This window comes from Apodemus sylvaticus, chromosome 22 (genome assembly GCF_947179515.1).
Source record: "Apodemus sylvaticus chromosome 22, mApoSyl1.1, whole genome shotgun sequence".
NCBI classification, from domain to species: Eukaryota; Metazoa; Chordata; class Mammalia; order Rodentia; family Muridae; genus Apodemus; species Apodemus sylvaticus.
The window spans coordinates 58,490,603-58,513,682 of NC_067493.1; the positions used below are offsets into that span (position 1 = coordinate 58,490,603).

General features: G+C 48.3%; 3 protein-coding genes across 15 annotated transcripts in view; 2 read left to right on the top strand and 1 right to left on the bottom strand.

The window, feature by feature from the left end:
* The window catches only part of Ep400 (E1A binding protein p400), a 111,035-nt gene extending 104,852 nt beyond the window's left edge, over positions 1-6,183 (top strand). For 10 of the 12 annotated variants that reach the window (XM_052167662.1, XM_052167654.1, XM_052167653.1 and 7 more), the window contains 5 exons: positions 1,760-1,955; positions 2,287-2,414; positions 2,782-2,925; positions 3,873-3,950; positions 4,526-6,183. In XM_052167662.1, coding sequence (XP_052023622.1) covers positions 1,760-1,955; positions 2,287-2,414; positions 2,782-2,925; positions 3,873-3,950; positions 4,526-4,798 — 819 coding nt within the window. In that variant the 3' untranslated portion in view covers positions 4,799-6,183. Of the gene's footprint in view, positions 1-1,759; positions 1,956-2,286; positions 2,415-2,781; positions 2,926-3,872; positions 3,951-4,525 lie in introns of those variants that run through there. The other 2 variants (XM_052167655.1, XR_007974987.1) reach the window with 2 other exon arrangements.
* A 3,633-nt stretch (positions 6,184-9,816) lies between these two features.
* Ddx51 (DEAD-box helicase 51) lies at positions 9,817-15,462 on the bottom strand. The gene is made up of 15 exons (XM_052167665.1): positions 15,133-15,462; positions 14,907-15,040; positions 14,275-14,425; positions 13,889-14,034; positions 13,738-13,809; positions 13,475-13,581; positions 13,219-13,327; positions 12,986-13,131; positions 12,676-12,868; positions 12,479-12,594; positions 12,284-12,400; positions 12,010-12,111; positions 11,774-11,837; positions 11,537-11,671; positions 9,817-11,344 (listed from the first exon to the last, which is right to left on the bottom strand). Exons 1-15 carry the CDS (start codon positions 15,413-15,415, stop codon positions 11,318-11,320), a joined length of 1,902 nt encoding a protein of 633 aa, XP_052023625.1. The 5' UTR covers positions 15,416-15,462; the 3' UTR covers positions 9,817-11,317.
* A 30-nt stretch (positions 15,463-15,492) lies between these two features.
* Noc4l (nucleolar complex associated 4 homolog) lies at positions 15,493-22,781 on the top strand. Of its 2 annotated transcripts, none has more exons than XM_052167667.1 (15): positions 15,493-15,669; positions 15,761-15,881; positions 16,286-16,392; positions 16,944-17,051; positions 17,318-17,467; positions 17,571-17,670; positions 17,794-17,828; positions 18,119-18,169; positions 18,256-18,367; positions 18,550-18,610; positions 18,796-18,906; positions 19,012-19,172; positions 19,289-19,371; positions 19,576-19,689; positions 22,529-22,781. In XM_052167667.1, the coding sequence occupies exons 1-15, from the start codon at positions 15,553-15,555 to the stop codon at positions 22,568-22,570; spliced, it is 1,473 nt and encodes a 490-aa protein (XP_052023627.1). In that variant the 5' UTR covers positions 15,493-15,552; the 3' UTR covers positions 22,571-22,781. The 2 variants fall into 2 exon arrangements, with proteins under 2 accessions (XP_052023627.1, XP_052023626.1); XM_052167666.1 differs by lacking the exon at positions 22,529-22,781 and adding an exon at positions 19,772-20,061.
* Positions 22,782-23,080: the final 299 nt, after the last annotated feature.

Sequence of the window (23,080 nt, forward strand, 5' to 3'; positions counted from 1 at the left end):
ACATGTATCTAGGTTGGAAACTCTGTAGAGTCGGTTTTCTTCCATCGTTACAAGAGTTATAGAGACTAAACTCAAAGTGCTAGGATTACACAGCATGCACCTTTACTTGCTAAAGATTTGTGGCAGGTTGTGCTAGAGCAAGTGAACAGCAAGAGGCACAGCACACTAGCTGTCCTGTTCTTTGCCAGGGAAAGGGCAATGCCAGTATGGCCAGAGTACCGGACTACAGTGTGTGTTTGTCACAGGCACACAGGTTCCGTGGCCAGTTCACTAGTGATCACCTGGGAGAGAGCCTTTGAAGGTCTAAAAGAAGGAATGTAGCAAGATAGTGGTGTCTGGGGAGATGCACATGCTGTGATCAGTGTGCTTGGAATCTTCTGTTTCACAGCAGCGAATGATGGGTACTCCTTAGAGGGCTTGCCCATCCAGTGCTGCCCTAGGAGCTCTGCACCAGTCCCTGGGTATTTTGTATTGAGCTACCTTTTACAAATGAAGGAACTGTGGCACATGGGCTAATTACTTGCTCAGATCCTATACTTGGCAGCTGTAGCTTGAGAATAGGGCCTTGGTCCCAGGTACTTGGGCCCTGCTCTGTGTGTCCTTGTGAGAGGCCCTTCCACCAAAGAGTAAGTCTGAGGATGACTTATTTCAAAAAGAAGACTGTTGTGCTTGTGTTTACAAAACTGCACATCAGGAGAGTGGTAACAGCTAGTAGACAGAAGCTTAATTAGCTGTTGCAGAGAAGATTGTAGTAATTAGGCCACAGTCTCGCATGCTCATTAATACAACAGTGCTCTTATTTCCTATTAAAATAGAGGGGCTGTAATCCAGAGACATGCAAAAGGTGGGTTAGCAACTGGATTAGTTCCTTTCCTCCTTGATGTGATAAAATACCTGATAATGGTGGGGAGTTGTGGCAGTGTAAGAAAGAGCAGGGGAGCAGAGACAAATGCTGACGTCAGCTCATCAGGCTCAGTCTGGGCTCCCAGTCCATATTCAGGGCCTGTCTTTCAGCACAGTCTTTCCTAGAGGGTTGTCTCCTGGACAGTTTTAAATCCAGTCAGATTGACAGTGAAGGTTAACCTTTCCTCAAGGACTTAAAAAGTGACTGTTGTAAAGGGAAGAGGCTACAAAATACAAGTGACTCATTCTACTACAGCATTTTTGCACAGGTGGAAGAGAGGCCTAGAAGGCTGAAGATTGTAGTAATTAGGCCACAGTCTTAGATTGTCATTTTCAGTTTCCTGTGTGTGGGCACTTTAAGATTGTGGGTAGCTTTTATTTTCTTAGATTTTGTTCATGTGTTTATTTGGATAATCTCTCTATATACAAAAATTCACTCATTTCCATAGTCCTTTTGTAGAATGTAATTTAAGGAGAAAAGCACTTGATAGCAGTGTGGAAAAGTTGTAGGATCAGGTAGCCTTGGGTGGTTGTCACAGTAATCTTTGGAGAGAAGGGAGTGGATGGAGAGTAAGTGGCATGTGACTGGTGAGAGATGTGTTTGAATCTCTTAGGACATGAGAACATGGCAGCAGGGCTGACAACCCAAAGATCTTGTACAGATTCTGTCCCCATGTATCTGTTACTAGCAAGTAGAGATCCCTGGGCTGGCCTCGTGATTTTAGATTTTCCACTTAGTCCATCTTTGTAAATTTTCTTGACTTCTGGTCAAAAGATGTTTTCTAAAAAGTAGGAAAGAAAAGACACACAATGTCTGAATTTCTCTGGATTCTCCTGTTATATTTCCACTGTTTAGACCCGAGTCCCTACTTCTCAGCTGCAGGCACAAGGGCAGATGCAAACTCAGACACCCCAGCCTGCTCAGGTGGCCTTGGCAAAGCCTCCGGTGGTATCTGTCCCAGCGGCTGTGGTCTCCTCGCCAGGGGTCACGACCCTGCCTATGAACGTTGCAGGGATCAGCGTGGCAATTGGACAGCCACAAAAAACAGCAGGTACCTTCCTGCAGCCTCCTCTTGCTGCATGCCTTTCCCAGGTGGCCATGTGGTACACAGGGAGGTTTTTCTGGTGGATGGTCACTGCCTTGCTTTGTCCTAACACTGGCTTTACACATACTGTTCTATAGCTGAGTGTAAATTCTCTTAGGTTTCCAAGTCCCAATTTTTGGCCCTTGGTTTTAACCATTAACATTCTGACATTTTCCACGTTTCATCATCTATGAAATAGAAACACAATGTATACTTAGAGCCTGCTTAGAACTTAATCTTCTGTATAAGCAGGGAGCCCTTGCCAGGACCTGCCTAAACTGGCTTGGTGTTGTTGTAGGGCAGACTGTTGTGGCCCAACCCGTACATGTCCAACAACTGCTGAAGCTCAAGCAGCAGGCAGCTGTCCAGCAGCAGAAGGCCATCCAGCCACAAGTTGCCCAGGGCCAGGCTACTGTCCAACAGAAGGTATGATTTGTCTGAAGTTTCACTTCAGTGCAGCTTTGTGCTGTGGAGGAGGGTCCAGAGTAATAGGGCTGTGTTGGGCTACAGTCCTCACAAGGTATGGGCTTTAAGGTGGGGAGGTGCTTATGTAACTGATGATGGTAGAGTGAGTGGGCTCAAGCTAGACACCAGGTATGGATTTTTCCACTGAGACTGTGGTTTCAGGCAGGAGACATTGCTTCCTGTATGTAATGACTTACTTCCATAGGTATCAACCCAATGGCAGAAATGTATTGCAATGCCAGGATCTTGGGATGGTCCAGGCCCTTGGCAGTTGCTAAGACTCTTCACCTGTCTGAGCCTCTGCTGTTTCTTTTTTTTTTTTTTTCAGCTGACCACCCAACAGATTACTCAGGGCCCACAGCAGAAGGTCGCTTATGCTACCCAGCCAACCCTTAAAACCCAGTTTCTGACCACACCCATCTCTCAGGCCCAGAAACTGGCTGGGACTCAGCAGGTGCAGACTCAGATCCAGGTAAGCATGGTACTGTTGCAACTCTGTGCAGATGTCACTGTAAATACTTGTTATTTTCAGGGTCTTATCAGGACAGAGACTTCCCAGTTAGGTCAGATTTGTGTATACATACACACACGGAGGGAGACTACTTTCCATGTGTTTACACCTATCTTCAGCTAAAGCTGTTACATATTTTTAAAAGTATTAATTTGTATAAATGTTTGCATACAGAAGATGGTTTCATTTGCTCAGGCTAGTCTTGAACATACTTATATAGCCCCATGTTGACCTCAAACTCACCATCCTCCTGCCCAGCTCCCAGAGTGAGTGCTGGAGGTTACAGGTGCCACCAGAGTCTGTATGGGTAAGTTTTATAGCTTTACTGATTCTGAGAATTCAACCTATGGCATCGTGAGAAGTTTCATTACTGAGCTTCAGTTTCAGCTTTTAAAAAGTAAATTTTGCTGATTAAGGGTTGACCCTGATGTGCTGGAAAATAAACCTCTTGTTTTTGCATCAGAGGGAAAAAAAGTGAATTTTGGCAATAGCAAGAGACTTCAGGAAGTGAACACGGGGTTGAAAGTTTTGTTTTATATACATTAGCTCTTGATTATGATGGATGAAAAGACTTGGAAGTCTCAGTACCTATCCTGGTGAGAGGCCTCCTGGTCCACTTAGCTTGCTTGGCTAAGATATAGTGCTGCCTGTCCATAACCTGTTAGTGTTGCAGTTCAAACTTGAAGTCACATTTACTAAAAGAGATTTTAGAAGTTAAAATATGAAACTAGAATCCTCTTGAGTTGTTATGGGTTGTTTATGAAGGTGACTCAGTTGCTCTTCACATTCCTAGGATCCTGGTGGGCATACTTGAGATCATTTCTCCGTATTACCTGCTATTTATGTTTGCTTAAAAACAGATGTTTATGCATGTATTTGAATCCTATGATTGCCTTGTTTTGTCAAAGGTTGCAAAACTTCCTCAAGTTGTGCAGCAACAAACACCTGTGGCCAGCATACAGCAAGTTGCATCGGCTTCTCAGCAGGTAGGCTGTGCAGAGAGACCTGGGTCGAAGCAGGGGGGAGTGTCACAATTTGTTGGTAAGTTGTGGTTTTCATCCTTCAGAAGCAGTGACTAGAGAATTGCTTTTGGTTTTCACAATTAATGCTCACAAAAAGATGAGCTTTCAGGGAAAATGACTAGGGAATTTCAGGGTCCATGCTTTCCAGAGCAGGACCACTGAGCTTAAGGACTTGGCTTGTGCCTGAACCTGCTCTCAGCAGGCACCTTTGGCATGTCCCACAAGGTAGGATTACAGTTTCTGGGGAGTGTAGGCCTGCTCAGCAGCATGGGATCCTGGCGGAAGCAAGGTGGCAAGTGACGACACCCCTTTGTGACCCAGAGCCCAGTTTTTACTTATGATGCAGCATTTGTTTTAAATGCTGACATTTTCACTTTAAGCTTCCTACAGTTGACTTGAAGAAACCAAATAATGTTACCCTGACCCAAATCCTTTGCCATTTTTCTGAGACCATGGGGTGTATGCAGTGGTTCCCTGCTAGAGCAGTAGGCTTTCCGGGGTTGCTCTGTGGTAATGTGTGCTTTCTGATCTTGGCTTAGGCGTCTCCACAGACAGTGACACTCACACAGGCAACAGCAGCAGGGCAACAAGTACAGATGATCCCAACAGTGACTGCAACAGCCCAGGTGGTGCAGCAGAAGCTCATTCAGCAGCAGGTGGTGACTACAGCTTCAGCATCACTGCAGACTCCTGGTGGCCCAAGCCCAGCACAGCTTCCAGCCAGCTCTGACAGTCCGAGCCAGCAGCCAAAGTTGCAAATGAGAGTTCCTGCTGTGAGGTTGAAGACACCCACCAAACCTCCATGCCAGTAGGATACAAACTGGTTGGTACTGTGCTAAAGCTGCCCTGGCAGCTGCCACCTGTAGGGTGGCTACACAGTTGTTTGACTTTGTCCTGTGTGTATGTCACAGTGGCAGTCCATGTTTAGGCTGTGCAGAGCTCAGTACTTGGTAGGGCTACATATCCTACCATTGTTCAGCACATGCATTGTAGTCCTTCAGCAGGAGAGATTCAAGTCTCTTTCCAGAGCCTTCACTCTGGTCCTCTCTCTTAAAGTGCGTATACCCTTCTCAGCATAGCTTATGTTACAGGCACCCATCTTGCCCCAGTGAACATTAGTTTTGATTTGAATGAAGCTCTGGGGCTGATACCATCTCTGTATAGTAAGTTTGTGTATAGACACACTTTACTAGGCACCTCAGTGGATCCTTTACAGTGTTCTTGTGACAAGCTAGTGTGGGTCTCAAGTGCTGTATATGACAGATGAGGTAGCCTGGTGGAGCTGAAACCAAGATTACGTTCCCTTACTTTTTTCCTGGTCTAGGCTTAGTCTGGAGAGCCTAGCATTTGCCTAGGAAGGCATCATTTGGTCCACCATACCCTGGCAGCTCTTTACCAAGTTCAGTCATGACTGACTGAACTGTTATGCCATTGCAGTTGAAGGGAAAAGGGTTAGTTAAATGAAGCTGAGTCCTCTGTGTTTACTAGTCTTACTACTACAAGGTGACATGTGGCATTAATGGACATAGCAAGCTGACTATGCCAGAGTGGAGGGTCCATGGTTCCACATCTGTGCTGAAGCCTGTTTTATGGCCTATGCTGTCATGTCAGCACTGCAGCCTGGAAGACAGAGGTAGTTGTGTTGTGTGCCATCATGTCTGTCCTGTGTGGGCAGGAATGTGACAATACATCCCATCCTGATGCCACCCAGAACTCACTTTTGAGCTCTTAATGTGAAACTTGGGGATTAAGTAGCAGGGGTTGAAAAAACAGAAAAGGTCCTGTATGTGGTCTCATAAGCAAAAACCCCATTATTTTGTCTTGGTGTGTCCTGTGATGAGGGAAAGAGCTTTGGGGGTACCTGGTACCCAGCAGTACCTGTTCCCTGTAGGTCCATGGGCTCCTTGGTAAACAACACACCTTTCTCCATCCTTCTTACTGTTGTGGCAGCCTTCAGTGTGCCCATGTCATGTGTTTGGTGGGACACAAAAGGAAGTGTGAGAAGCAGAGTGTTCATTTTTGGCAGTTGCTTTTATTTTTCAATCAGATAGCTGTTGTGCTTTTTTTTTTTTTTTAAATGTAAGAAACAGGACTGAAATTGTAAATACTTTGTAAACATGAGCATTTGTACTTGAATAGGATTTTAAAAGGACAAGATGCCCTACTTAAGCAAAGGCTAATAAATAACCTTTCTACACCCTTCTTGTTCTGTCTTGTTAATATAAGGAACAATGTTGGCACCAAAGTCATGGCCAAGGTCATCCTCTTTAAGCTACCTGGCAACAGGACTGCGCTAGGAAGTAGAAATGTCCTTATGAGCATAGTTCCCCTTCTACCCTAGATAATCAGGTGACCCCAAAGTCTTTCATGGACACCTTCCATTATGATACTGGAAAAACAATGATTTCTGCTTAGAGCTATCAAGCAAAATCATCCCTCACACCTCTTCCTTCGATTTCAGCTAACACCCAGCCTCATGCAGGACTAGCTGGCCCCACAGTCTCCACCTCTTCTGGTGTGTCCGCTACCATCACCAGATGCCTGATCCTGTACAGACCCAAACTTTGGTTTCTTTGGAAAGTCAGTTGTGTCTGTTGGATAGTATTTCGTTAGGGGAAACATGAAGCAGAGACACCAGTGAAGAGATGTTTTGCTAAGGCAGGTACAGGAAAGGATTTGTGAAGGATTCACCTTACATTGAGTTGCTGAGTTCCACTTGTCATAACTTCATAGAAAGAAGCATACCAAAAAACTATGGTAGTGTTCTGGTAGATTCTTTCTGCTTCTGTGGACTCGCGCTGATTGGCAGTGATGTCAGCTGATGCAGACTCATGGAGTAGACAGACTCACATGGTGAGGCAAGACCCGTGATGTTTGGAGGAAAAGTATAAACAGGACCTAACAGATAGTGACGGGCTTGCATAGCCAAGCTTTGCAATGCTTCTTGGTCTCTAGTTTTCACTGATCCTTTCATTGAGAGAAGCGCAGCAAAGAACTTCTGGCTTCCCTGCTGGCCATAGCTGACTTGTGCTGATTCAGCAGAGGCCTGTCTCTGCTAGTCCGACACTACTGAACCAGACTGCTGGTATATTCGTGAAGTGTTTGTGAGTGGATCCAGCTGCTGCTGTTGGTTCCTGTGAACTGAACTATTGATTTCCTGACAACACAGACTGGATTTGCTCCAAAGAACAATTTATAAACAGGTCCATTTCTCCCTGAATCCTAATAACCTTTCTAATAACTAGGCAGTGGTAGTGCACGCCTTTAATCCCAGCACTTGGGAGGCAGGAGGATTTTGAGTTTGAGGACAGCCAGGGCAACACAGACAAACCCTGTCTCAAAAAAAAAAATAAACGAAAAATTTAAGCCTACACTCAGGCCCAAGAGGGGGAAAAAGGAAATGGGCAAACCCATTCCACTCATCTACCTGTTTGCCTAACCAGTCACCCCACCCACTGTGCTACCCTGACACAGAGGTAGAGTCTGACTCCAGATCCATTTGGCCTGTCTACTTGCCTTGCCTATCAATTCATCCTACTCACCAGAGGCATGGAGTCTGACCTTGTAGGTACCCCCAGACTTACTCCATCAGTCACCTACCTACCAAATGGAGTCTGACCCAAACCCCCAGAGCCAGTCTACTACCCCACACACCAAGATACTGGGATCATACAGTGTCCTGATCCTAGATGAGGATCCCATCTTGCCACCCCTTCCCTCACCCTCACTTGAGGATAGTGTGGCATCCTATACCGCCCACTTCTTATAGAGTAAGCCCACTTCTGCTACTCAAGACCACCTACAGAACCAGGTGAGGCCCTGCAAACTTGTAAAGATTGACAGTAGCAATCTTCTAAGCCTGGAATTTACTCCTAGGCTGGCTGAACTTAATCCCTTGCTGAGCAGGACCATGTCTGACACCTGATTTGCAGATTAACTGGAAGTGGCCCCAAGAAAACCAGATCCAAACACCATAAAGGCAAGACCAAATCAAAAACACTTCCAAGGATCTTATTCGTGATGCCTGGGAGGTTCCATTGCAAAAAAACTTTCTCCGAAGCCAACCATACATTAGTACACAAAGTTTTATATACATACAAATGCCAGACATAACTGAGAAATAAACCAGGGAAATAATCCCATACATAATAGTCCTAAAAATAAAAGCTTGCTGGGTGGTGGTGGCACACACCTTTAATCCCAGCACTCAGGAGGTAGAAGTAGGGGAATCTCTGAATTTGAGGTCAGCCTGATCTACAGAGCAAGTTCCAGGATAGCCAGAGCTACACAGAGGAAACTCTATCATGAAAATAATAGTAATAAATTAATAAAAAAAACTGAAAATCTTAGAATAAATCTAAGGAAGTGAAAAACTTCCAGATTCTGTTATTTTGTCCTCCCCATCCCCCGAGCTGAGGACCGAACCCAGGGCCTTGCACTTGCTAGGCAAACACTCTACCACTGAGCTAAATCCCCAACCCCAGCGACCCCACTTCCAGACTCTGGAGAAACAAAAGATGGGGAACCTCTCACACTCATGGATTGGTAGGATTAAGATTGTGAATATCAGGATCCTACCAAAAGCACAAATTGAATGCAATCACCATCAAAATTCCAATACAGTTCTCTACAGAAATTGAAAAGCAATCTGAAACTTCTTATAGTAACAAAAAAACCCAGGACAGCCAAATAATCCTTAACAGTAAAAGCTTCTAAGGGTATCATCATCCCCAATTTCAAAGTTATACTATGGAGCTACAGTACTAAAAACAGCATAGCACTGGCATAAAAAGGCACATTAACCAATGCAATAGAACTGAGGACCCAGATAAGAACACACACACCACACCACACCACCACCACCACCACCACCACCACCACCACCACCACCACCACCATCTGACTTTTGATAAAGGGAACAAAGATACACACCAGAGGAAAGACATCATCTTTAATAAATGATGCTGGTCAAACTGAATAGCACCTTGTGGAGTAAACTGGAATCTTATCTCTCATCTGCCCACACCTCACCTCCAAACGGATTAAAGGACCTCAGTATAAGGTATGATATCCAGAATCTGATATCTGATAAGACTGGGGGGGGGGGGAGGATAAACTTAAAAGCACAGGAAAGAACTTTCTGTACAGGACCCCAGTGGTGCAGGCAATAAAACCAACAGCTGATAAATGGGACCTCTGGAAACTAAAGGCAGCCTACAGAATTAGAAAAGGTCTTTACCAGCTACAAATCTGGTAAAGAATTAATGTCTAGAAGACACAAAAAACTTAAAACATGGGCTGGGGAGCTGACTCAGCCCAGCAGTTAGAACACACAGCCATTAGAAAGGACCTGTGCTCACATACCACACATGTAGGCATTAAAAGTCTTTTTAAAAGAAAACCCTAAACCTCAAAAACAAGCAAATAAGCCAATCTTTAAAATACAGCAAGGTACTAAAGAAACTTCTCAAAAGATACAGTGGGCTGGAGAGACGGCTCAGCTGTTAAGAGGACTGGCTTCCAGGAAAGCAACTGAACCCAGTTCAATTCTCAACACCAGCATGGTTATCTGTAACTCCAGTTCTAGGAGATCTGATGACCCCTTTTGGCCTCCATAGGCACTGCATGTGGTACACAAACAGGCAGACAGAACACCCATACACATACTTAAAGGCTCTAGCCTTTAATTTTAGCACTTGGTGGGCAGAGGCAGGTGGATCTCTGTTGAGGTCAAGGTCAGCTGGGTCTACATAGAGGACTCCAAGACTGTCAGGAGAGAACCCTATGTCCAAAAAAGCTAAATAAACAAACAAACAAACAAAAAACCCTCCATCCATAAGTATTTTTTTAATGGAATGTCTGAGAAACTTTATGTTGACCACCCTGAGCCACAGGGAAATGGGAAACTACTTTGAGACTTCAAACACCTTGAAGCCCATCAACCGATGAAAGGACGAAAACGTGCTACATTTACACCATGGAATTTTCAGTTGTTTGAAATCTAAAACATTTTTCAAGTAATTAGATGCAACTGGGGCTGGAGATACAGGTTGGCAGTTAAGAGCACTGACTGTTCTTCCAGAGTTCCTGAGTTCAATTCCCAGCAGCCACGTGGTGGCTCACGACCATCTGTAATGGGATCCAATGCCCTCTTGTGTGCCTAAAGGCCTTTTGAAAAACCTTCTGTAAGTATGTTCTAATATATACACATACATACAAGTTTAAATGGAGTTATCCTATATTGGGGTGTTGGGGGCATAATATCCCAACAAGGTAACACATGCTAGCAAATAACCCCAGGAATGGGTTACCTATTTGAACTGTTGGCCATAAACTCCCAAACGTGCATACTGTTACCAGTGCTCTGGCTACCCTCCAGAACAGAACTTAACAGTAAGACCTTATTGTCGAACAACATACCACATACTTATATCATCAAACACAGACAGCAAACAGGATGGCACTCAATCTGACTGCTTCATCCCTTCTGGCTAGCTGGAGAGAAAACCTTTACTAGCTGTGAATCCCGTGAGCTGCAATAATGACTAGCCTGACAAGATATGCCCACAGGTGCATTAGTGGCACAAGTCATATAGGAGGAAGCAACTGTCTAAACAAACAAAAAAGCCGGGCAGTGGTGGCACACACCTGTAATCCCAGCACTCTGGGAGGTAGAGGCAGGCGGATTTCTGAGTTCGAGGCCAGCCTAGTCTACAGAGTGAGTTCCAAGACAGCCTGGGCTATACAGAGAAACCCTGTCTCGAAAAAACCAAATCCAAAAAACAATCAAAAAACAACAAAATGAACATGTCTACCTTTTTTGATACACAGACATTTTAAAAACAGGCTTTCTTAAAAGCACAGGTAAGTGCTAAATCTCCTTGACTATATTCAGAGAAGGACTCTCCCATCGTTTAAGAACTTAAATGGGTTGTGGCTAATTATAAGAGGAAGTATATTCAAGGCTGCTGCCAACCTAATGCACTCTAATGACTTGCCTGGTATAGGGTCACCATAGCTTCTCTGTAGACACGAGATGCTAAAGTATAAGCACTTTAATTTGTAGTCACCATAGTTTCTGGTCACACTCCTGAAGGCATTCTTTAGCTTCATCTGGGCTTACTTCCAAAGACCAACATAACACCAGCAGTCCAACCCAAGAGCCATTTCTTTTTAGGACTAGGCCACCATCTAGGCTGCCTGACTCAAGACAACCAGATGCCCATCGTGCTGGGGAGAAGAGTTGTTTCCACTGGAACCCCAAGGAACTTATCTTCTGTTCACACGAAACATTCATTTCAGCAGGATGTTCAGCAGGGCCCTGTTCCCATCTAGGCTGCCTTCAGCTTTTGTTCCTCCTATGGAAGAAAAAGGAGCTTTGCATAATTTCATCCTTACTGCTAGCTGCAGCCCCTTCGCCCTACGACAAGACAACAGACACCACACTAAAGGAAGCATCTTCCTTGGCATGAGGCTACTTCCTGCTTGCTTCCCTTTCCTGTGTGTGATGGCATTACTAGAGCAGAGGCTGAGCTTGAAGAAGCCCTCACCTTGACAGTTTTCTCCAGCTGAGACAAGGCTGTCTCATAACGAGCAACCAGTGGCTGCAGGAGCTTCCTGGGGATCTCATGGTGTGTCAGCTCAGGCACCCCAGCTTCTGACACCATCTGAAGGAACTTCCTTTCCTGGAAGTGGGAGGGGTTTCATGGGAAGGAGTCTGGATCAGGCTGGCATCTGTAGCAGCTTGGATCTGCCCATGACATCTGCTAAGAACTAAACCGTCTTACCTGCACTTTCAAGAGAAGTGTGAAGGCCTGTCCTGTTTTCCCGGCTCGGGCTGTTCTCCCGACCCTGAAACCAAGCATGAGTGTTTTTGAACAGTGGCTGCTGGCCTAGAGACCTGACAGGACAGTGCCTCTCTTGGCCACATTTGCACATAACCATCATGCAAGGTGATCCTGCATAGGATGACCAAGAATTCATCATATGGCCTACCGACAGCCTAATGCCAACTATCCCTTACCTGTGCACATAGGTCCTCAGGTACTGTGGCGCATCATAGTTGATCACCAGCTCCACACCCTGTACATCAATGCCTCGAGCAGTAGCATCTGTGCTGATAAGGCTGATGAAACACAGGCAGTGGGGCTGAGGGCCAAAAGCAAGCATCCACCTGTGCCTACTCTGCCCAGGCTAATTCCAAGTCTTACTTGGAAATCAGCTGCCCAGGAACTAGAGGGTCCCAATAACACCCAAGCTCTATACAGTAGGTCCTCTCTTGATTTCCAAATACTCACAGCTGGATCTTTCCCTGTTCAAATTGCTTCAAGATTTTCTTCCTTTGGCCAGGCCCATAGCGGGAGGAGAATTCAGCCACACTCATACCCCCAAAAGCTTGTGCTAATAGGAAGAGCCTGGGTAGAGAAGAAGTGGAAGTCAGGTAGTACTAGGGTCTAGTGTATATTGGCTACAGCCAGCTTAGTTCACCTTACCTGTGGGAATTCTCTCGGGAGTTGGTGAAGCAAAGAGCCCTAGAGAAGTTCATCCCAAGGACCAGGTGGAAGACAATGAGTGGCTTCAAGCCGAGTCTACATGGCACATAGTGATGCTGTGGGAAATGGAGAGCAGGCGCTAGCCAGAAGTCCTGGACCTAGGCACCAACCTGCCCCACATACCCTAACCTGCTCACCGTGAGCCCCACAGGGAAGGCGTACTTTCCCAAGTTTTCATCCCTCTCAACTGTGTCTTTAGGGCTTTGGTGTCCCAGCCTTGTGGAGAAAAGCCTTGGCTGGTAGAGGCCGAGACGCTGCAGCTTCTCGGGGTTCTGGGTCAGTGTGGCTGAGAACAGCAGCTTCTGTAGAGGCATCTGGGGAACGCAGGTGCTGGGAAAGGAAGGGCATGTATGCAGGACAGGTTTCCCTGTACCACCCTGTTCCCCATTACCGGGCCAGCAAGGGGGCAGCACATGGAGGAGCCCGCCCTCACACAAGGCAGGATACCTGGCAGCAGTCACAGCCTGGGGCTGTGTCCTCTGGAGCAAGGCACAGGAACCTGTGGGGCCCTCACTATAGAAGGCTGCTGCCACCACTCGTGGCAGCCAGGACTGGTGCATGCTGTCTATCATCCGGTCAGCCTCATCAATGATCTATAGTAGACGGGAGCAAGGGCCAAATGAAGACTCCCTGCCAAGATCACCCCAGCTAGAAGCCCAGATGTTCAGAAGGTGGCCTACCAGGAAGCGGAGCTGCTGCAGGCTAAATCCTGGAGTTTGGTCAATGTGGTCCACCAAGCGGCCAGGTGTGGCCACCACAATGTCAGCCAGGCAACGGAAACCATCTGCTCTACAAACCACAGAGACTCAGAGAAAAGAAGCGCTTCCCAGTGCCATCTAACTCAAAGCTCACATGTAAAGTACTGATACAACCCCACCCAAAGGACACCAGCTGGGCTAAGGACCTCTTGAAGAACCCACCACCTGGCACACATACGTCTTCTGGACAAGGCTCTCCTGCTCCTTGGCCAGTGACTTCTGTCCAGTCACCAAGGCAACCCGCAGAGGTGTGGTGTCCGTGTAGATGTTGAATACTTTGCTCACCTGCAAAAGGAGTCCGTCACTGGCCTAAGGTAGATGGTAGCCTCTGCCAGAGCAAAGACTCTTGAGTGTAATACAGGCAGTCAAGAGGTAAGTATCATGTACATGCAGGGCAACTGAAGCTGGGGATACAGACTTCTGGATGTAGAGCTGAAATACCTGTTGGGCCAGCTCCTTAGTGGGAAGCACGACCAGTGCACGGATGTGGCACACCACTCGATGCAACAGGGCCTGAAGAGACAGAGACCGTCTGTGCCACTGGGACCCTTCCCGCTATGCTCCAAATGGAAATTTGTGCCCTCATACTCACTTGTACCACAGGGATGACAAAGGCCAGTGTTTTCCCACTGCCTGTTGGGGCAGAAATGCAGAGGTCACTAGGTTGGTAGCCACCTCTGCCTATCAGAAACCCGTTGTCAGCACTCTCAAGGAGGGCAGGAATCACAGCTGCTTGGACTGGAAGGAAGAAAGGAAAGGAAAGGAGAGTGTCAAGCATATGCCATGATATACCATTTTACCCAGGAATTCTCCGGACGAAGATGCCACCAGGACTGGATAAGGCCTCAGGTCAAGGACCTGAACCCAAGAATACAGACGCTTACTGATCTGATGTGCAGTAGGGACACTTCAACTCTAACAGCCCAAGGAAAGCTGCCTTGGGGAGTTCACCCCATCATTTGCCCAGGGCTGAAGCACCTGGAAAGTAGGAAGAGATGCCATTAGCTCTCAATTGCTTCTGCAAGTCAGGGTGAACCTCAGGGATGTCCTCAATAGGAGTAAGGTCCTCAGTGACACTCTTCTTGACACAGCTTGGCTTAGCCAACCATGCTGGCAGGAACGGCTGGACCTGAAAGCAAGAAAAAGCGCAAAGTTTCTCCAGAAAGCTCCAGGCTTGTGCAGTCATTAGGAACCAGGAATTACAATAGAAGCGACCCTAACCCATCTTTCTTTTACCCTTCAACACCACCACTTTTGCAACCTTTGAACAAGACACCTGGACCAGCAGACACTCTTCCCTATCGCACTAAACATCCTGCATAAAGTCCACTATCTGGATACTTTGCCCATCAGCCTACCAACCCAGCAATTGTCTCCATGCACCAATAAATGTTGCTTTCAACAGGGGCAGCCAGGCACACCAAGGGGCTTATTCCAAAAGTTCTTACCCGTCTCTGGAGTTCAGATTCAAGAGCGTCCATGCATACCCAAAGGAACTCTACAAGCCTCCCGTTTTCTATAATTAAGGCCACGTGACAAAACAAAACCCTCCCCGCTAAGAACTGAAGAGTCCCGGGAGGACAAAAAGAATCACCGACAGGCTCACTCACTTTCGGTGTCTTCCTTCTTGCAAAGTCCCCCAGCACCCGGCCTGGAGCCGAGGGTCTCTGAACATCCTCCTGAGGGCTCGCACCTGGGTTCTCTGCGCGGGCACTGAGCTCCTCCGGAACCTCCTCACCAGTTCCTGAGCAACAAAGCACAGCGTAGGAGACGTCAACCCCGCAGCGCAAGCAGGGAGCCTCCATGCCCCCTCCACACTGAAGACTCACGGCCCACCTTCCTCCACGTCCTCGTCTGCTTTCTGCCGCTTCGCCCTAGGAGCCTCCGGGTTCTGAGTCACCGAGCCGCTCACCCTACGCCGCCGTCGGGGCCGCCGTCGCCGCCTGCCGGCCGCAGCTGCCGAACCTGACTCGAGCTCCGGCTCCCGCTGCTGTCGCTCACGGGCTCTGTTCTGCAACCGCTCGAGCAGCACTCGAGCCCGGCTACCCGCCTCTGCCTCCGTATCTCCCGGCCCCGCAGCCTCCGAGCCGGCGTACCGCGCTATGTGGAACAGCGCCATAGCTGCCGCGTGCCGTGGTTCCGCTTCGGCGCTATTTGATGATGTACACCGGCCCCGCGACCTAGGAGCGCTGGTGACGTCACGAGTGCGACTACATTCCGCGCAGACGGCGGTTTCCAGGAGCAGGTAGCGGCGGCATGGACGGGCACCTGGCTTCGGCTGGCTCTAGACAACAGCTCGGCCGCCTACTGGAGGCTGTGCTGACGAGTCGTGGCCAGGCGAACGCGGTGTTCGACATCTTGGCTGTGCTTCAGGTGAGCCGAGCGGGCGGCAGGGGCTGACCTAGGGCGGCATGTGGGAGTCACGACGGGGCCGAGCGTCACCTTGTCGGGTCTCCCGTCTCAGTCCGAGGACCCTGAGGAGATTAAGGAAGGAGTCCGCACGTGCAGCCGACTCTTCAGTACCTTGCTGGAGCGGGAGGAGCTGTTCGTGGGCTCACTGCCAAGCGAAGACTCGGCCCTGGCAGGTGAGTGACCTGGAGGATGTGGGGTACTCTCTGCTAGGCAGATCCGGTGGGATGCCTTGTCAACACAGGAACACCCCCGAGCCAGTACCTTGTCATAGACCATGAGGTCTAGTAGGAGGCCGCAATCAACTCAATGTGGCTCAGGAAAAGAGATCCGTGTATTTTGCCAGGATTGAATGAATCCATATACATTCCGTTTTTTTTTCCTTGTGTTTTATTTGCGCTGCTTCCAAAGTTTGATATTGTCGGTGCCCTAGTGTTTGGGAGATTCAGATCCTGAGAGGAACTGCATTTCAATACCCGCTCCCAGTTTGCAGGGCTCAGAAACTGTCTTTTCCAAACCTTGGTCTGGCTTGGCACACATAAACATCAGTTCAAGTTAACGATCTTAACTCTCTCCCCAGGATCCCAGGGAGCCACATATAAATACAAGGTGTGGATGAGACATCGCTACCACAGCTGCTGTAACCGCTTGGAGGAACTCCTCACCCATCCCTCCTTCCACGTTAAGGTGAGTCTTGAAGTCCTTGGCTTAGCCACTTTCCTCATCTCTAAAGTACTTCACAGTGCAAGAGTGGGGACCTTTGATGCGAGCATCTCTTGCCTCACTTGTTTGAGAGACTTCTACCTAGACATCTTTATCACTGTTCTTTGTCTTCTATGTGTTTTTTCACTGTGTGCTGTGACTCATCTGGCCCTGATGACATAGATTCCTGGGCAGCGTATCTGCTTTGTACGTTGTCACCTTTGTTGAGGCACCTCCAAAACGGGGAGGGGGAGGGGGTAAGGGAGTAGTTAGGTGGCTTCCCCTGCAGGCTCAGATTGTGTACATGCCTCAGGGCAAGTTCTGTTACAAGTTCTGTCCCAGGTTAGCAAGTGCATGTCACCATCGCCACACACATATAACACAGAGCGAGATAGGCTGGGCTCTGACCTCCTTTCTCTCCAGGTTCTTGGCCCAGGCCTAAACTTGGTTCTGAGAGATCCTCCCTGAGGCTAGACAAGCTTTGGGGAGCCTCCTGGGTGGTGGAGGACTCATGGTCACTCTTCTCTGCATTCCAGGAACTGGCCCTCAAGGCGCTCATGAAGTTTGTGCAGCTAGAAGGAACGAAACCGCTGGAGAAGCCCCAGTGGGAAAGCCACTACCTCTTCCCCCGCCCACTCTTAAGGGTGAGGCCTTGAGACCTGGAGGACTGTGGTGGCCACCGCCTAAGGCTGTCCTATGAGCCAGCAGGCTGAACGGATAGCTGGGGGGAGTATTCCTGCCTTGCCTTGATCTGGGAGCTGAGCAAGGCCTCCTGCTCATTGGTCTTTGAGTGTCTTGTCAATTGGAGAGGAAATGGCAGACAACTTGGTAGTATGGGGCTTGTGGCACTCTTCTTGGCCATGCTTGGACCACTTAATGGGACAGTCATATAGCCTATCTCTGTCCCCAGGCAGTGGTAGGAGGCCTGCTCACACCAGAGGATGACCACAGCCTGCTTATCTCCCAGTTCTGTGAGAACTTGGAATATGATGACATCCGGTACCACACAATGCAGGTAGCCACTAGCATCATGGCCCGGGCCACCAGCCAGCAACCTGAGGTAAACAGCTGGGTCTCATCACCACCCTGTGGCGATGAGCACCTTAGGGAGGCAGGTTTGGTGGCAGCAGCCTGGCCAGCTACTTAGGCTAGGCTTCCTACAGGTGCCGCTCACCTTCTGGAACAACGCCTTCACATTGCTGTCTGCTGTGAACTTGCCCCTCCAAGAGCGGGAACTCACCAACTTCTATGTGAAGCATGCACGTGAGTTCTGGGCGTGGTAAGGCCCACGGGAGCCTGCCCTCTAGTAGGTGGGCTGCTGAACAGAGTCCCAGTCTGTCAGCCATTGTCTTATAAGATGGTGACCTCTCTTTGCTGTAATTACAGAGACATCAAACAAGTGGAAGGTCGTTCACTTGAAGGTGAGATGCTTTCAGACTTGAGGACTTTCCTTGTTGTGGTCTTCTCCTCTCTTGGTAGATTACAGGCAATGCATGTACTCCACTGTCTCAAATTATGTGTCACTATGACCAGCTTCAGACCTAGTCCCTAACCTCTGTGTACCTTGTCTCTCCTTGCTCTGGCTGAGACATGGCATTGCAGACTGCCACAGGGCTGTCAGGGTAAAAGGTCCAAAAGGGCCAAGTGGGTCAGTGTTGGCAAGGAGGGGCTGGATGTGTCAGGATACATGTACTGTCTGGTCCCATCACAGGAGCACAAGAAAGCTTTCCAGGAGATGTGGCTTGGCTTTCTGAAGCACAAGGTAGAGTCTGGTGGGTGGAAGTGCCTGGTTTTGGTGAGGGGAGTGGGGACAAGGGATTGCTTTCCTGACTAATACAATCTCTACAGTTGCCCCTTAGCCTGTACAAGAAGGTGCTGGTGGCATTGCATGACTCTATCCTGCCCCACCTGGCTCAACCTACCCTCATGATTGACTTCCTCACAAGTGCCTGTGATGTGGGTAAGTGGGACTTCCACCTACAGCTCCAGACTGTGACAGACTGGAGCTGAGCACCTGCCCTTCTTGTGTGTGGCCTTAGGTAGTCACACTATAGGCCGGCCATCTGCAACTACAGCCATCCCTCCCTTGTTTAGGCTCAGGGTAAGCAAGGTGTGGCCTCATGTCTTCCTGTGTTTCTGCAGGTGGTGCCATCAGCCTCCTGGCCTTGAATGGGCTTTTCATCCTAATCCATAAGCATAACCTGTGAGTGTCAGATGGGACTGCATTGGTCTGCTCTCTAGCTTCTCTCCATGTGCCTGCATTGCTCACCTCGGGGAGGCTAAAGCAGAAGAGGTCCAGGAAGAGGAGAGAGGAAGAAGTCTTGGTCACCTGGGGTCATGTTCCTTTAACCAGCTCACCTCATGGATCCTTTCTGGTCTCTCCCTCAGGGAGTACCCTGACTTCTACCAAAAGCTTTATGGTCTCCTGGATCCTTCCATTTTTCACGTCAAGTACCGAGCCCGTTTCTTTCACTTGGTTGACCTCTTCCTTTCGTCCTCGTGAGTGTGGGGGTTATCCCGTCATCCCTCAGAGCTGCAGACCTGTTTGGGTAGGAGGAGGATGGATGTTGGAGACCTATCTTCTCATACTTGTTGCCCTCCCAGCCACCTCCCTGCCTACCTGGTGGCTGCCTTTGCCAAACGCCTGGCACGGCTGGCGCTAACAGCACCTCCTGAGGCCCTGCTTATGGTCCTGCCCTTAATCTGCAACTTGCTGCGTAGACACCCTGCCTGCCGAGTTATGGTGCACCGCCCACAGGGCCCTGGTGAGCACATGAGTAGCTGGGCATGGCAGCATGCCCTGGCAAGAACCCTACCTGCCTCCTGTGGCCTAAAGGCCAGGTGGCGAACGGAAATGGCAGAAGCCCTAATCTGTTCCTAGAGCTAGATGCTGATCCATATGACCCAATGGAGAAAGACCCAGCCAGGAGCCGTGCCTTGGAGAGCAGCTTGTGGGAACTGCAGGTGAGTCGCCTGCCTGTCCAGATTCAAGAAGGCATTTGACATATCTTCAGCAGCCCCCAGGGATCTTGTCACACAGGGCACCATTCCAGGGTGTGCCAAGGAACTCAATCACTCCACACTGACTCAGGGCTTCAAGCTCCACCCCAAGGTCCTACCAATGTGTCACATGAGGTCCCTGTTAACGTTACTGCGTGCTACCCCTAGACTCTCCAGCAGCACTACCACCCTGAGGTGTCCAGAGCTGCCAGTGTCATCAACCAGGTGCTATCTGTCCCCGAGGTCAGCATCGCGCCACTCCTGGAACTTACTGCATATGAGGTGAGTGTCGTGCACAGGGCTGTTGGGTACATGCCACGGGGACCACTGTATCCAATCCAGGACCCCCATCTGTCCTTTGTAGATCTTCGAGCAGGACCTGAAGAAAAAGGTTCCTGAGTCAGTGCCCCTGGAGTTCATCCCCGCTAAAGGACTATTGGGTCGGCAGGATGACCTCTGTCCCCAGTTCTTCTGTCTCAGCTGACCTGACTCTTACCTCTTCTAAGAATTATTTGTGTTTGTGTGTGTGTCTGAGACAGGATCTCACTATGTGAGGCCGGCCTGTATCTTGTGGTACTCCTGCCTAAGCCTCCCCAGTACTGAGGTTACAAAGGTGCACCACAATGCCTAGGTTAGAATAAAGGGTTTATTTTAGTTTTGGGTTTTTTGGTGTGGTTTGGTTTGGTTTCTTTTCAGTGTTTCTCTACATAGCCCTGGCTGCCATGGAACTCTGTAAATTAGGCTAGCTTTGAACCCACTCAGATATCTACCTGCCTCTGCCTCCTGAGTGCTGAGATTAAAGGTGTGCACCACCACTATCTGGCTTAAATAAATGTCTTTTTAAAGGGAGCATATCTGACCAGTTGGTTCTTGGGTAGGGCTAAGATCTGCTAGGCAGGGAGGGACTGCCAGAGACCTCTGCCTTTCCTGTAGCCTGCGGGGCAGGACAGGTGACACAGGAACATTGGGCCCACTCTATTAGTGGGGCACCCTGCTATATCCAGCTACGCTTAGTTTAGATTCAGATGAGGCAAGGTAGCCAAGTGAATCCTGGGGACACAGGTACCTCATCCTGTGGGCTGCTGGGAGTCCATAACATGTCTACCACTCTTTACCACAGACAGCCTGGTTTCCATTGAGGTCAAGGGTCCTCAGTTTTACCTCAGGCTTGGTCAAAGAGAGATGTCTCAAAGCTGTGAGAATGCAGGCAGATGGTTAGATGCTCTGCCCAGTTTCTCCTCCCAGTGCGGCTGTTTGGATTCTGAGTGAGTCCATTGCAAGTGGTTGGTCAATAGGCCATACTATGCATGGCTTGCAAGAAAGTGGTAAGTGGATATGCCTGCCACCTACATGATGTGGGGACACAGAGCTGGCTTCCATATGTCACATTCCCCTAGACGGTACTGCTCTCCTCTGGCCAGGTTGGCGTTTCTGCTGGCCACATCCAGGCCCACATCATTTCCCAAAGTTGTACTGCTATTCAAGTTCACATGTTGCTTGTCTGCAGGGGAAGGCCTGAATAAGGCCTGTGGTGTGAGAACAAGTAAGAACATTGACCAGCAGAGGACATACATATTTATGTCCTCTTAACAGGCAGGTTAGCTCATATGTGCATTCTATCATAGCATCCATACTCACAAGACTGGATGGCATGCTGCATGTTGGAGAATTTTGCTGGGATGCCAGCATTTGGTATTTTCCATCCCATCCCATGCTGGCTCTTGTGGCCAACTTTATATGAATCCAGCAAGCTGCTTCATGGGGGGTGGGGGAGGGGGTGGGGACATGTGGCCCTCGCCTTTGTAAAGGTATCAGTTTCTCAATTCCCTGGACGTCTCAGAAGGTAGGAGACTGTCCATAAGCCACCAGGGGCTCCAGTTTTTCTATATTCCATATCTTTTGTCCCTACAGTGGCTGCCCAATCACCTGATAGCTTTTCCTTTTACCACTGGGCCATCATAAAGTCACTCCTCAGAACACTGCCCAACTGTCAGCATAGCTTGTCGCTGACCAAGGTTCCTGCATTGTCATCCACATGACTCTTAAAACCTAGTGTCTACTTCTGCTCTTTCCAGTCACATGATGTCTGTATTCATTTCTGTTATGGCTACTGCTACCCATTCCAATTTGGTGCCCATTCAGATGCCACCAGTACACCTGGCATCAGCCTGAGTTGGGAACATCCCTTTTAGTATTCAGTCAGGTTTGGCTGGAGAGTCAACTGCAGGAGGCAAGAGGAAAGATTCTGGCCTTAAAGGACACTGGCCCCAGGATCACCTGCATAGGTGGTAAAGGTTGGTTTTAGAGTTACTATTGCTGTGAATTTGACCAAAACAACTTGGGGAGGAAAGGGTTTGTTTGGCTTATACTAACATATAACTCATCAAAGGATGTCAGGACAGGAATTCAAACAGGGCAGAAGCTAATGTTAGAGGCCAAGAAAGTAACCCTGGGTTGTCTTAGAATTCACTCTATAGACCAGGCTGGCTTTGAACTCACAAAGATCCACTTGCCTCCCAAGTGCTGGGATTAAAGGTATGTGAGACCACCGCTCCTGGCTGAGCCTGCTATCTTACATAACTCAGAGCCACCAGCCCAGAGGTGACCCCACGCACAATGGGCTAAGCCCTCTCCCACCAATCAATAATCAAGAAAATGTCCTACAGGCTTTCTTACAGCTTAATCTTCTGAATTCATTTCCCCAATTGAGGTACCCTCCTCTTTGATGACTTTAGCTTGTGTCTAGTTGACATAAAACTAGCCAAAACAACTGACTTCTTGTCAACTTAATGCACAAATGCTTCACTGTTAAGTCACAACCTTTCCTTTCTTGTTTAATTCCCAAGGTTACACTAATAAAATTATAAGACACGTTACCAACTTAAAAAGTCCGACAGCCTTACAAATTCAAACTGTTAAAAAGTTATCTCTTTTAAAATACCCAGTTTTTACCCAGTGGTACACACCTTTAATCCCAGTGCTTGGAAGGCAGAAGCAGGCTGCTCTCTGTGAATCTGAGGCCAACCCAGTCTACACAGTGAGTTGTAAGGGGTACTTGGAGAAACAAACCCTGTTTCTAAAAACACGTGATCACCTTTGCTTATAGCAGCTTCATTCATAGCAGCCAAAAACTGGAAGCAACCCAGAAGACCCTCAACCGTAGGACAGATAAAGAAAATGCAGTACATCTCACAATGGAGAATTACTCAGCTGCTAAAAACAAACAAACAAGCATTGCACTGGAGAGATGGCTCAGCAGTTAAGAGCACTGACTTCCAGAGGTCCTGAGTTCAAATCCCAGCAAACACATGGTGGTTCACAACCCCCTGTAATGGGATCTGATGTTCTCTTCTGGTGTATCTGAAGACAACTACAGTGTACTGTACTCATACAAATAAAATCCTAAAAAAAAAAAAAATAGCATCATGAAATTTGCAGGGCAAATGGATGTAATTAGAAAAAAAAAAAAAAAAAAAATCAAGCCGGGCGGTGGTGGTGCACACCTTTAATTCCAGCACTCTGGGAGGCAGAGGAAGGCGGATTTCTGAGTTCGAGGCCAGCCTGGTCTACAGAGTGAGTTCCAGGATAGCCAGGGCTATACAGAGAAACCCTGTCTGGGGGGGGGGGGGGGGGATAACAAAAAAAAAAAAAAAAAAAAAACAATAAAATCATC